The sequence below is a fragment of the Bombina bombina genome, chromosome 5 (genome assembly GCF_027579735.1).
Source record: "Bombina bombina isolate aBomBom1 chromosome 5, aBomBom1.pri, whole genome shotgun sequence".
In the NCBI taxonomy this organism is placed as follows: domain Eukaryota; kingdom Metazoa; phylum Chordata; class Amphibia; order Anura; family Bombinatoridae; genus Bombina; species Bombina bombina.
The window spans coordinates 1,086,779,148-1,086,791,785 of NC_069503.1; the positions used below are offsets into that span (position 1 = coordinate 1,086,779,148).

Here is a 12,638-nt window from a genome sequence, read left to right on the forward strand (position 1 = left end):
TAGGATTCTATCAGCCAATCAGAATCAAGTTCAATCCGATTGGCTGATCCAATCAGCCAATCAGATTGAGCTCGCATTCTATTGGCTGATCGGAACAGCCAATAGAATGCGAGCTCAATCTGATTGGCTGATTGGATCAGCCAATCGGATTGAACTTGATTCTGATTGGCTGATTCCATCAGCCAATCAGAAAATTCCTACCTTAATTCCGATTGGCTGATAGAATCCTATCAGCCAATCGGAATTCGAGGGACGCCATCTTGGATGACGTCCCTTAAAGGAACCGTCATTAGTCGGGAGACAACGGAAGAAGAGGATGGATCCGCGTCGCCTGCTTCAAGATGGACCCGCTCCGCACCGGATGGAAGAAGATCGAAGATGCCGCTTGGAGAAGATGTTTGCCGGTCCGGATGTCCCCTTCTTGCCGGATAGGAGGAAGACTTTGGAGCCTCTTCTGGACCTCTTCAGCACCGGATGATGGATCGCCAACCCCCGCTTGGGTTGGATGAAGATGTTGGAGCCAGGACGGATCGGTGAACCTGGTATGGTGAAGACAAGGTAGGAAGATCTTCAGGGGCTTAGTGTTAGGGTTAGATTAGGGGTATGTGGGTGGTGGGTTGTAATGTTGGGGGGGGGGTATTGTATGTGTTTTTTTTACAGGCAAAAGAGCTGAAATTCTTGGGGCATGCCCCGCAAAGGGCCCTGTTCAGGGCTGGTAAGGTAAAAGAGCTTGTAACTTTTTTAATTTAGAATAGGGTAGGGAATTTTTTATTTTGGGGGGCTTTGTTATTTTATTAGGGGGCTTAGAGTAGGTGTAATTAGTTTAAAATTGTTGTAATATTTTTCTTATGTTTGTAAATATTTTTTTATTTTTTGTACTTTAGCTAGTTTATTTAATTGTATTTATTTGTAGCAATTGTGTTTAATTAATTTATTGATAGTGTAGTGTTAGGTTAATTGTAGGTAATTGTAGGTAGTTTATTTAATTATTTTATTGATAGGGTAGTGTTAGGTTTAATTATATCTTAGGTTAGGATTTATTTTACAGGTAAATTTGTTATTATTTTAACTAGGTAGCTATTAAATAGTTCTTAACTATTTAATAGCTATTGTACCTAGTTAAAATAATTACAAAGTTGCCTGTAAAATAAATATTAATCCTAAAATAGCTATAATATAATTATAATTTATATTGTAGCTATATTAGGATTTATTTTACAGGTAAGTATTTAGCTTTAAATAGGAATCATTTATTTAATAAGAGTTAATTAATTTCGTTAGATGTAAATTATATTTAAGTTATGGGGGTGTTAGGGTTAGACTTAGCGTTAGGGGTTAATACATTTATTAGAATAGCGGTGAGCTCCGCTCGGAAGATTAGGGGTTAATAATTGAAGGTAGGTGTCGGCGATGTTAGGGAGGGCAGATTAGGGGTTAATACTATTTATGATAGGGTTAGTGAGGCGGATTAGGGGTTAATAAGTGTAGGCAGGTGTCGGCGACGTTGAGGGGGGCAGATTAGAGGTTAATAAATATAATATAGGGGTCGGCGATGTTAGGGCAGCAGATTAGGGGTACATAGGGATAACGTAGGTTGCGGCGGTTTACGGAGCGGCAGATTAGGGGTTAAAAAAATATGCAGGTGTCAGCGATAGCGGGGGCGGCAGATTAGGGGTTAATAAGTGTAAGGTTAGGGGTGTTTAGACTCGGGGTACATGTTAGAGTGTTAGGTGCAGACGTAGGAAGTGTTTCCCCATAGGAAACAATGGGGCTGCGTTAGGAGCTGAACGCTGCTTTTTTGCAGGTGTTAGGTTTTTTTTCAGCTCAAACAGTCCCATTGTTTCCTATGGGGGAATCGTGCACGAGCACGTTTTTGAGGCTGGCCGCGTCCGTAAGCACCGCTGGTATCGAGAGTTGCATTTGCGGTAAAAATGCTCTACGCTCCTTTTTTGGAGCCTAACGCAGCATTTGTTTGAACTCTCGATACCAGAGTTAATTTTATGGTGCGGCCAGAAAAAAGCCTGCGGAGCATTAACAGCCCTTAAACCGCCAAACTCCAAATCTAGGCCTAAATGTTTCCACTCCTCTTGGGAAGTGACTGTCTGACGATTTCTTCCATGAGAAAAATAGTACTCACTGGCACCATTTTAAAACAAAAAACTTCTTGATTGAAGAATCTAAACGAACACCTCACTTTACCTCTTCCTATCACTAACACAGGCAAAGAGAATGACTGGAGTGGGAGGGAAGGGAGGAGCTATATATACAGCTCTGCTGTGGTGCTCTTTGCCTCCTCCTGCTGAGCAGGAGGTGTAATCCCATAAGTAAGGATGAAATCCGTGGACTCGTCATATCTTGTAAAAGAAAACCTAACACTAACTTCCGACGATCCATTTACAGTTATCGAAGTCTGGACATCAATCCTCCTCCAGCCGGCGAAGTCCTCATCCAAGCGGCAAGAAGTCTTCATCCATGCGGCCTCTTCAATCTTCATCCAAGCGAGAAGAAGTCTTCATCCTAACGGCATATTCTATCTTCATCCATCCGGTGCGGATCCATCTTCAAGACATCCGGCGCGGAGCATCCTCTTCTTACGGTCGTCTGCGTCAACTGAAGGTTCTCTTTAAGTGACGTCATCCAAGATGGCGTCCCTTACATTAATATTGGCTGAAAGATTTCTATCAGCCAAAAGGAATTAAATGGGAGAAAATCCTATTGGCTGTTGCAATCAGCCAATAGGATTGAGCTTTCATACTATTGGCTGATTCAATCAGCCAATAGGATTGAGCTCTCATTCTATTGGCTGATGGAACATTTTTAAAAAGCTCTGCTTTTTTCCCTCATAACGCAAAACTCGTAATCTAGCTGAATATTATTAATATAACATTTAATATTTACTTATGTATTTATTTTGTGCAACATTTTTGTGATGGCTCTTAAAATGTAATTACAGAAATGACCTGCCAAGAACATATTATTAATCATTCATAATTAAGGCAAAATCACACAAACAGAAATTATTTGCAAGTGGAAATGGCAGTGTGTACAGGTGACCAGAGGTTATCGTGCTTGTGCATAATGATCAGATGCTTATTAGCACTTGTAAAAAATATAAAATAATAAAAAAAACATCTCAATGATTACCATTGCTTGTAAATAATTAGTGCTTAATAGGAAATCTGATATCTACTAGCAGATATATATACAAGCTTGCAGACAGCTGCAATCAACTTTATCTTCCTTTAGTTTCAACTGTATTTCACACTATGACAATATATCTTCAAATCATGTGCGTTTGGAGGGTGGGGCTTTAGCACTTGCCCCCTTTGGAATTTCGCTGCAGGTAAAAAGTCAATTACAGGTAGATTAAACCTTTCTCTTCTAATTCGCTTTTAACATGAACCTTGCATTTCTAGCTGTGTGCTTGCAAGAGAGTGCCAGACTTTCTATGAGTCGTGTTAGTATTTTTGTTTTGTAATTTTTTCTATGAGCTTTGCACCCAGGCTGGTCTGAGTTTAACTGCCTGAGTTGCTTGGTGCTGTATAGCTTTCTGTGAGTGCTAGGGAGTACCCAGGGTTGTGAGTTTTGCATGGGATGGGCACCTGGTCCGGAGTACAGTCAATTTCAGTATTTTGTATGTATCTAGGGAAAAAACAAAAGCCTGTGTAACCATTGTTTTTTGTTCTGTCCGGTTGAAGACAAGCACTGTGTGGCTGTATGTTAGTGACCCAGGGAGGAAGAGATCTCAATGTGGTCCTGGGCTATCACCAAATGCTGTAAATGACCATTTTGCTTTTAATCTACCTATTTGTGTGTGTTTATGTGTGTGTGTTTATGTGTATGTGCGTGTATATATATATATATATATATGTGTATGTCCATATGGGTGTGCCTGCGTGTGTGCATATGTATGTATGTATGTGTGCGTGTGTATGTGTATATGTGTGTGTATGTGTATATGTGTGTGTATGTGTATATGTGTGTGTATGTGTATATGTGTGTGTATGTGTATATGTGTGTGTGTGTGTATGTGTATATGTGTGTGTGTGTATGTGTATATGTATGTGTGTATATGTGTATATGTGTGTGCATATGGGTGGTTCTTAGTGTGTGCATATGTATGTATGTATGTATGTGTGTGTATGCGTGTGTATGTGTGTGTATGCGTGTGTATGTGTGTGTATACGTGTGTATGTGTGTGTATACGTGTGTATGTGTGTGTATACGTGTGTATGTGCATATGTGTGAGTATCTGTGTATATGGGTGTGTCTGCGTGTGTGCATATGTATGTATGTGTGTGTGTTTATGTATGTGTGTGTGTTTATGTATGTGTATATGTGTGTGTGCATATGTGTGTATATGTATGTTTATATGGGTGTGTCTGCGTGTGTGCATATGTATGTATGTGTATGTATATGCATATGTGTGAGTATGTTTGTGTATATGGGTGTGTCTGCGTGTGTGCATATGTATGCATGTGTGTATGTGTGTGTATGTGCATATGTGTGTATATGTGTGTATATGTGTGTGTATGTATGTTTATATGGGTGTGTCTGCGTGTGTGCATATGTATGTAGGTGTATATGTATGTATGTGTATGAATGTGTATACGTATGTGCATATGTGTGTGTATATATGTGTGTGTGCATATGTGTGTATATGTATGTTTATATGGGTGTGCCTGCGTTTGTGCATATGTATGAATGTGTATATGTATGTGTGTGTGTGTACGTATGTGTATGTGTGTGTATACGTATGTGTGTGTATATGTGTGTACGTATGTGTATATGTGTGTGTATATGTGTGTGTGTATGTATGTGTATGTGTGTGTATGTATGTGTATGTGTGTGTATGTATGTGTATATGTGCTTGTATATGTGTACGTATGTGCATATGTGTGTGTGTACGTATGTGCATATGTGTGTGTATATGTGTGTGTGTGTATGTGTGTGTGTGTATGTGTGTGTGTGTGTGTATGTGTGTGTGTGTATGTGTATATATGTGCGTATATGTGTGTGTGTACGTATGTGTATATGTGTGTGTAAACGTATGTGCATATGTGTGTGTAAATGTGTGTATATGTGTACGTATGTGTGTACGTATGTGTGTATATGTCTGTGTAAATAAAATATTTTCTCATCACACAACCCACAAAAAATGTCTGTCTAAGCCCGGCTCTGCCTTATATCTAAGCACACATGTAAGTCAAACCTTTGAGCTACTATGTTTAAAATGGTGTTCAGCTCATCAGTACAACAAACCTCACATGTTGCCACTGATATTATTATGCTTATATTTTTTTATGCCCCCCCCCCCCCCACATGCTTCCAATGTTAAAGTTTAGGGGTACTTACAAAAGGGGAATATTAATGAGGCTATTCAGTCACTTGTAAAAAAAAGAGCTGATCTGATTATTCCAAGCAGTGGTGTCACTAGGGGGGTGCGGGCCGCACCTGGGTGACACCCTCCAGGGGGTAACACCAAAAAAAATTTTTTTTTTTTTTTACATTTTATTGAAATTCAAAGAAATACAATGTTGAGATGCATAGATTATTTTATTAGAGGCTGGCATTTGTGAACATTAGTTGGACTGGAGAAGTTGTAGACACACAATTTTTTTGCCCCTTTAGCCAGTGCTGCAATTTCAACAAATAGTTTTCTCGGCTGCTTTTGCTTGTTTGTACTTTGCTCCTCCCCTGCCCAATTTCACTATGAATGTTGTGGGTGTGCCGTGGGGCTTGCAAAGTTGCGCTGCTAGCCTAAACCTGCCTGCCTATCTGTGCTCACAGACTTGGAACAGAGTCAGAGAGCAGAATTTTCATAGTTTGCGTGCCTAAACCTTTTCTTCAGTGATTTATTTTAGAGTGCTCTGTTTATCTTTCATTTGATGTTCTGCTGAGCCAGGGAGCAGCTCTAGGCATGAGCTTCATAATTAATGCAGTGCAGTTTACATATTTTGTATGTGTGTGTCTGAATTTTTGTGTGTGTGTGTCTCAGTGTTTTTGTGTGTGTTTTTGTGTGTGTGTCTGAGTTTTTGTGTGTGTGTTTTTGTGTGTGTGTCTGAGTGTGTTTCCGAGTGTTTGTCTGTGCATCTGAGTATGTTTTTAAGTGTGTCTGAGTGTTTGTATGTGTGTTTGCCTGTGTTTTTGTGTGTGCCTGCTTTCTGGGGGGGGGGGGGGGTGACACCATGACTTACCGCACCGGGTGACACCAACCCTAGTGACGCCACTGATTCCAAGGCACTGTGCGCGTGCAGATATCTATTAACATTATGCGGCTCTAGCAGGCAAATCTTATCACGGAAAGTATAGAAAGATCTACCTATTTGTGTGTGTTTATGTGTGTGTGTTTATGTGTATGTGCGTGTATATATATATATATATATATATATATATATATATATATATATGTGTGTGTGTGTGTATGTCCATATGGGTGTGGTTTAAAGGGTTATTGGTAGTTTAGTATTAGATATGGGGGTGTTTTGATTTTGGGGGGGATCTTTTATAGGGGTATTAGTTTAGGTTTACATTTTTTTATTGTGGATAGCTTTTATTTTTTTCCGTAATTTTACATTTTTTATTTAATGTAATTTTAGCTTTGAGGTCTGCCCTCTGGGCAGGCTTATAGCCTAGTGTATTTATAAATAGATATTCTTATATTATTATTATTCTTTATTTATAACGCGCCAACAGATTCCGCTGCTCTGTCCATGGGTAACAAAGATAAAAGGACAGTACAATGTGAGACACCAGACAAAATATAACAAATACAGGGGGAATTGGGGGCCCTTTTCCCATGGAAACTTTCCATCTAGATGGGTAGGAGGGTGAGAAACAGGAGGCGGGGACTGCAAAGGTGGGAATGATGTTAGTGTGGAATTAGATAAGGGCAACTATTAGGCAAGTGGAATTCATTTTTTAGTCAGTTGGGTGATAAGCTTCTCTGAACAAGAAGGTCTTTAGGGAGAATTTAAAGAAGGAGAGGTTGGGGGAAAGTCTGACTGCTTGAGAAAGTGCATTCCAGAGGGTTGCTGCCGCAAGAGAGAAGTCCTGTAGTCTAGCATGGGAGGAGGGGATGGTAGAATATGCAAGGAGCAGATCATTGTTGGATCTTAGGGGACGGGCTGGAGTACATTTGTTGATGAGTGAGGACAGGTGTGGGGGGCTGTATTTGTAAGGGCTTTGTAGGTCAGAGTGAGAATTTTGAATTTAATTTTGCAGTGAATGGGGAGCCAGTGAATGGACTCACAGAGGGGTGCAGCAGATAGAGCGTCAGGAGAGGTGTATTAGCCTAGCAGAGGCATTTAGGATGGATTGAAAGGGGGAGAGGCAGGAGAGAGGAAGGCCAGTTAGTAGGTTATTACAGTAGTCAATGTGGTAAATTACTAGGGAATGGATTAGCTGTTTAATAGTTTCAGCACTTGGAAAAGGACGAATATTGGAAATATTGCGTAGGTAGTTGTGACAGGATGAAGAGAGCAATTGGATTTGGGATATGAAGGATAGATTGGAGTTAAGTGTAACTCCTAGGCAGCGGATTTGGGGTGATGGGGAGATAGTGGTGTAGCCAACAGTGATAGTAAAGTTAGAAACTGGAGTAGAAATAGATGGGGGGGATTAGAAGAGGCTCAGCCTTGGACATGTTGATTTTTATGTGGTGGGAGGCCATCCAGGAAGAAATGCCAGATAAGCAGTTACTGATGTGGGAAAAGACAGAAGGAGAGAGTGCAGGGGTGGATAGGTAGATCTGAGTATCATCAACATAGAGGCGATAGTTGAATCCATAGCTACTGATAAGTTTACCCAGTGAGGAAGTATAGATAGAGAAGAGTAGAGGGCCTAGAAGAGAGCCTTGAGGTACTCCAACAGACAGAGGCAATGAAGAGGAGGAGTCGCCAGCAAATGAGACAGAAAAGGACCTATTAGAGAGATAAGAGTGGATCCAGGAGAGGGCAATGTCACAGAGCCCAAGGGAGCTGAGAGTCCATAGGAGGAGGGGATGGTCAGCAGTGTCAAAGGCAGCAGACAGGTCAAGTAAGATAAGTATAGAGTAGTGGCCATTGTTTGTAGAAGAAAGAAGATCGTTAGTAACCTTGGTGAGGGCAGTCTTAGTTGAGTGTTGGGGACGGAAGCCAGATTGCAGGGGGTTAAGCAATGAGTTGGAGGACAGGAAGTGGGTTAGGCACTTTGAAGCTAGTGGAAGCAGTGATATGGGTAGTATATCCTATATACATTCATATATATATATATATATATATATATATATATATATATATATATATATATATATATATATACACACACACACACACACAGTATATATACATAGAAATATATTGTACCAAAATACCATCAGATATATGTAGAAATATGTATTTATGAATATATATAACATTCTGTTATGTGAAGAACATTGACATGTGAAATATTCATATTTTCATGTTGGGTTAGTGCACTTTTTGCTATTGGGTTTGTGCGAGAGTGGGGTCCCCCCCCCACTTTTTTTGCTCCACTGACTTCTATGGGGGAATATGTTAACGTTTGCGCAATATTCTAACTTCGACTTAGCATGCGAGCGAAAAAGTTTTACTTTCAACTTGTAATACGAGCACTACCACAAAAAACATACTTTTAGCAGAGTTAGTGCGTGAGTGGGAGTATTAAATACCGCTCGACTTGTAATCTGGCCCTTTATGGGGAGAAATACATTTTTTTCATTTAATATCTGTTCAGCATTCATTTGACCTAACCTTTCCTTACAGAATTCTCTGCACATATTCAAGACCTTTCCAATCAACAAATTGTCAGAACAGCTGAGAACGAGACATATTTAAAATGGGAACTAATATAGTGAAGTTAATAAATATACATTTATAAGGGAATTTAAGTGTTGGGGAAAAGAAGTCGCCCTGCGGTACAACAGCCATATATGCTGATAAGATAAAGAATAATTGAGGTATAATGTATTCGGAGAATTCTCACATACTCAACAGCATATTTGACAGGTTAGCTGGAATTAAAAACCTTCTACTCTGCAAGGGAAAATAAAATATTTCATTTTCTTCTCTTACCTTTTCTTTGTTGACTCGAATTTTCCGTGGCACTGCAGCATATGTGCTGGAAATAAAGTAATCATGAATATTATTATTAACACAATTCCAAACATTAATTCTTAAGAAAAACATTATAGGAACTGTTAGTGAGCTGGCAAAATTAAAGGGAAATAAACCTAAAATGTTTTCTTTCATGATTCAGATAAAACATTTAATTTTAAACATCTTTCCAATGTACTTCTAATTTCAAACTTTCTTTGTTATCCTTTTTTGAAAAGCAAGAAGTTCAGGAGTGTGCACGTTTCTATAACACTATATGGCAGAAGTTTTTCAACAATCTTATACATTAGCAAGAGCACCAGATGGCAGCACAATTTCCTGTCATGTAGTGTTCCGGACATGAGCACGCTGACTATCTAGGTATCTCTTCAACAAATAATAACAAGAGAACAAAACAAATTCGATAATAGAAATAAATAGGAAACTTGTTTAAAATGGTATTCTCTAACTGAATCATAAAAGAAAAAAAATTGGTGTTTCATGTCCCTTTAAAGGGACATGAAACCCAAAATTTTTCTTTCATGATTTAGATAAAGCACACAATTGTTAACATTTTTCTAATTTACTTATGTTATCAATTTTGCTTTATTCTCTTGTTATCCTTTCTTGAAGGAGCAGCAATGTACTACTGGGAATTAGCTGAACACATCAGTAAGCCAATCACAAAAGGCATATATGTGCAGAGACCAATCAGCAGCTAGCTCCCAGCTCCTGAGCCTATCTCAATATGCTTTTAAAGAAAGGATTCCAAGAGAATGAAGCAAATTAGATAAAAGAAGTCAATTGGAAAGTTGTTTAGAAATGTATACTCTATCTAAATCATGAAAGAAAAAAATTGGGGTTTCATGTTCCTTTAAGTAACAATTTTTGTCCCATTTCAACAATCAACTATAAAACAAAAACAATTATTTATTTAATTTACACAAAGTTAACACTATAACATTCTGCTATTATTATTTTAAAGTTTTGTAGTGGCTTAAATTAAAAAAGAAATGCTAGCAGTTTGCAATCCTAATACCACTTGTATGCAATCCATACAGAATGCATTTTTGTTTAATGGCTAATATTCATTGTGCGAGCGGTATTATACTGTGAGCTACAGTAGTTATGTTAGATAGTATGGATCAATAATTTCTGTGAGAGGCCACACTAAAATTATTCATGTTGGATAACACATTGATTCATTTATTTCTATCTAAAGTATATTTGAATGGACACTAGCAAGGGTTAATACTTAATACTAGGTTTTCAAAGGCATTAAATGAGAAAGAGGTATTTCAGAGCACACTATCACCACTTGCCACTGAAATGCTCAAACATTTTCAGCTACAATTTGTAATACCCGAGGCTGAGCATAATGCACTGCTTAACCTGTAACCTGGCACATAGTAACAGAATACAAAAATGTTTAAAGATAAAATGCTCCATTACAATACAATGTACCTTTATAAGGACAGTTGACTCGAACACTCAATTATATTTTTTAATTAGGAATAGTAAATTCAATTTATATTTCCTGATGTTTCTAAAATGTAATTGTGATTTTTCTCCTCCCTCACAGAGAGGTCATCCTGCATACCTATATATCGCTCTTGCTGAGCCACATGGCACAGAGTGATTGATGGTGGTTGTGCAGGATTTCATTCAAATCTGGTCTCTGATTGGTCACAGGGGGGTGTACACCTGGACTGCTCTCAATTTGTAAATTCTTGCAGATTTTGTTGACAAAATAAATTTTGTTTTTAAACATTTAGGGCTAAATTACAAGTGAAGCACAAAATATTGCTCTGGCCAGGGCGATATTTGCACTCCACTTAGTAATACCCGAGCCCGCAAAAGTTAGCCGTGAAGTCGCGTTCGCATTGCATGGAAGCTTTGCTGTCACGAGAGCTCGCTTCCATAGGCTCCAATGGGAGACACGGCATGAATATATACATATATATTTATGTGTTTATATGTGTATATACACACATTAACACAAATATATATGTATACAATCATATACATATATATTTACAGGAAACATACAGTTGCCCATAGACCACAATGTAAAGGCACTAAAATCCCACACCCACCAACTTTAGCCCCTAAAAACTGCTACTTTTTTTTAATTAAAAAGTACAATATACTTTATTTGGGGGGCGATTGGGGCACTTTTGGAAAATTAACAAGAGGTCTGATCTCTGGTTAATTTTCAGAGCGCCAATTGATACCGTGAGCTCGCAGTAGCAATAACGAGCCACTTGTAATGGCTTGTTTATTTAATGTGCACCTGTAAACGGGGTGTTTACATGCGCATGCTAAATTAGCGCTCCACTAATCGAGCCCTTAATTTGGTAACACAGCCAATAACTACTAAATTACAATGTGCATACGTACAATAAAAATGATTCTCATAACTTTTTAAGTAATATGTATCCTGCCCCAACTGCCATTACAATTAGCTTAAAATGTTGACCGCTTACAGAAGATAATGCCTTCAATGTTGCCAGGATACGGTTAGGATAAAGGCAAAAGGTTATTTATTAGAATTAAATTAAACTTTAGATAAGTAATGAACAATGAAATTTGTTTCATATGCTTTAAACTAAATCATAGCATATCCTTTTCCATTTAGCACAGATTTCTAAAGAAAAAGTGTTAATTATATTTGAAAAACATTATTTTGACAGAGGTTTTTATGAGATTGTTGTATTTTTTTTAGGCTCATGGTGTGTTTATTAAAGGGACGTAGTCATGCTCTTATTCATTAGAAACTCATTTTTACACTACTCACAGTGGAACTCAAAGTGACTAAAAACATAGGTAAAGCACATAGGTATTGTCCCACAAGCTCTGAAGCTGTTAAGTGAATACCACCGGTGTTTGATAAGGTTGTGTAGAGGTTAAACACACACAGTTCAACGACAAGTAGGAAAAAATGATGTGCTACAACAAATTATATATATTTTTTAATAAAATGTCCCTTTAAATATTAAAAATGACAAAAAATTTGGATACAAAATTAGCATGGACAATGCTGTTTATGAAATCAATAAAACCAAGCATTATCATGTAGTGCAAAAATACACCACTAGATGGAGACAAAAATGTATCTATTAAAAGGACATGAAACCCAAATTTTGTCTTTCATGATTCAGATAAAGCATACAATTTTAAACAACTTCTTTTATAATTTTTATTATTATTTTCTTGGTATCCTTTGTTGAAAAGCAGGATGGTAATTTCAGGAGTGTGCACATGTCAGCATCACTATATGGCAGAAGTTTTTTTGAAAAGTGCCTTTACATTGCGGTCTATGGGAACTCTGTGTTCCCTGTTAATATATATGTATATACTTATATACATATATATTAATGTGTTATACATATATAAATACACATATTAATACATAAATATTTATGTATATACTTATATACATATATATTAATGTGTTATACATATATATACACATATTAATACATAAATATTTATGTATATAAACATATACATATATACGGTATTTAAAATTGCTGCCATTGC

The 12,638-nt window shown here is 37.7% G+C and overlaps 1 protein-coding gene across 2 annotated transcripts in view; it reads right to left on the bottom strand.

Annotated features, from left to right (window-relative positions):
* The window catches only part of ST3GAL1 (ST3 beta-galactoside alpha-2,3-sialyltransferase 1), a 316,937-nt gene that overhangs the window by 24,045 nt on the left and 280,254 nt on the right, over positions 1-12,638 (bottom strand). For both annotated transcript variants that reach the window (XM_053715377.1, XM_053715376.1), the window contains one exon: positions 9,075-9,120. In XM_053715377.1, the coding sequence (XP_053571352.1) occupies positions 9,075-9,120 (46 nt within the window). The remainder of the gene's footprint in view (positions 1-9,074; positions 9,121-12,638) is intronic.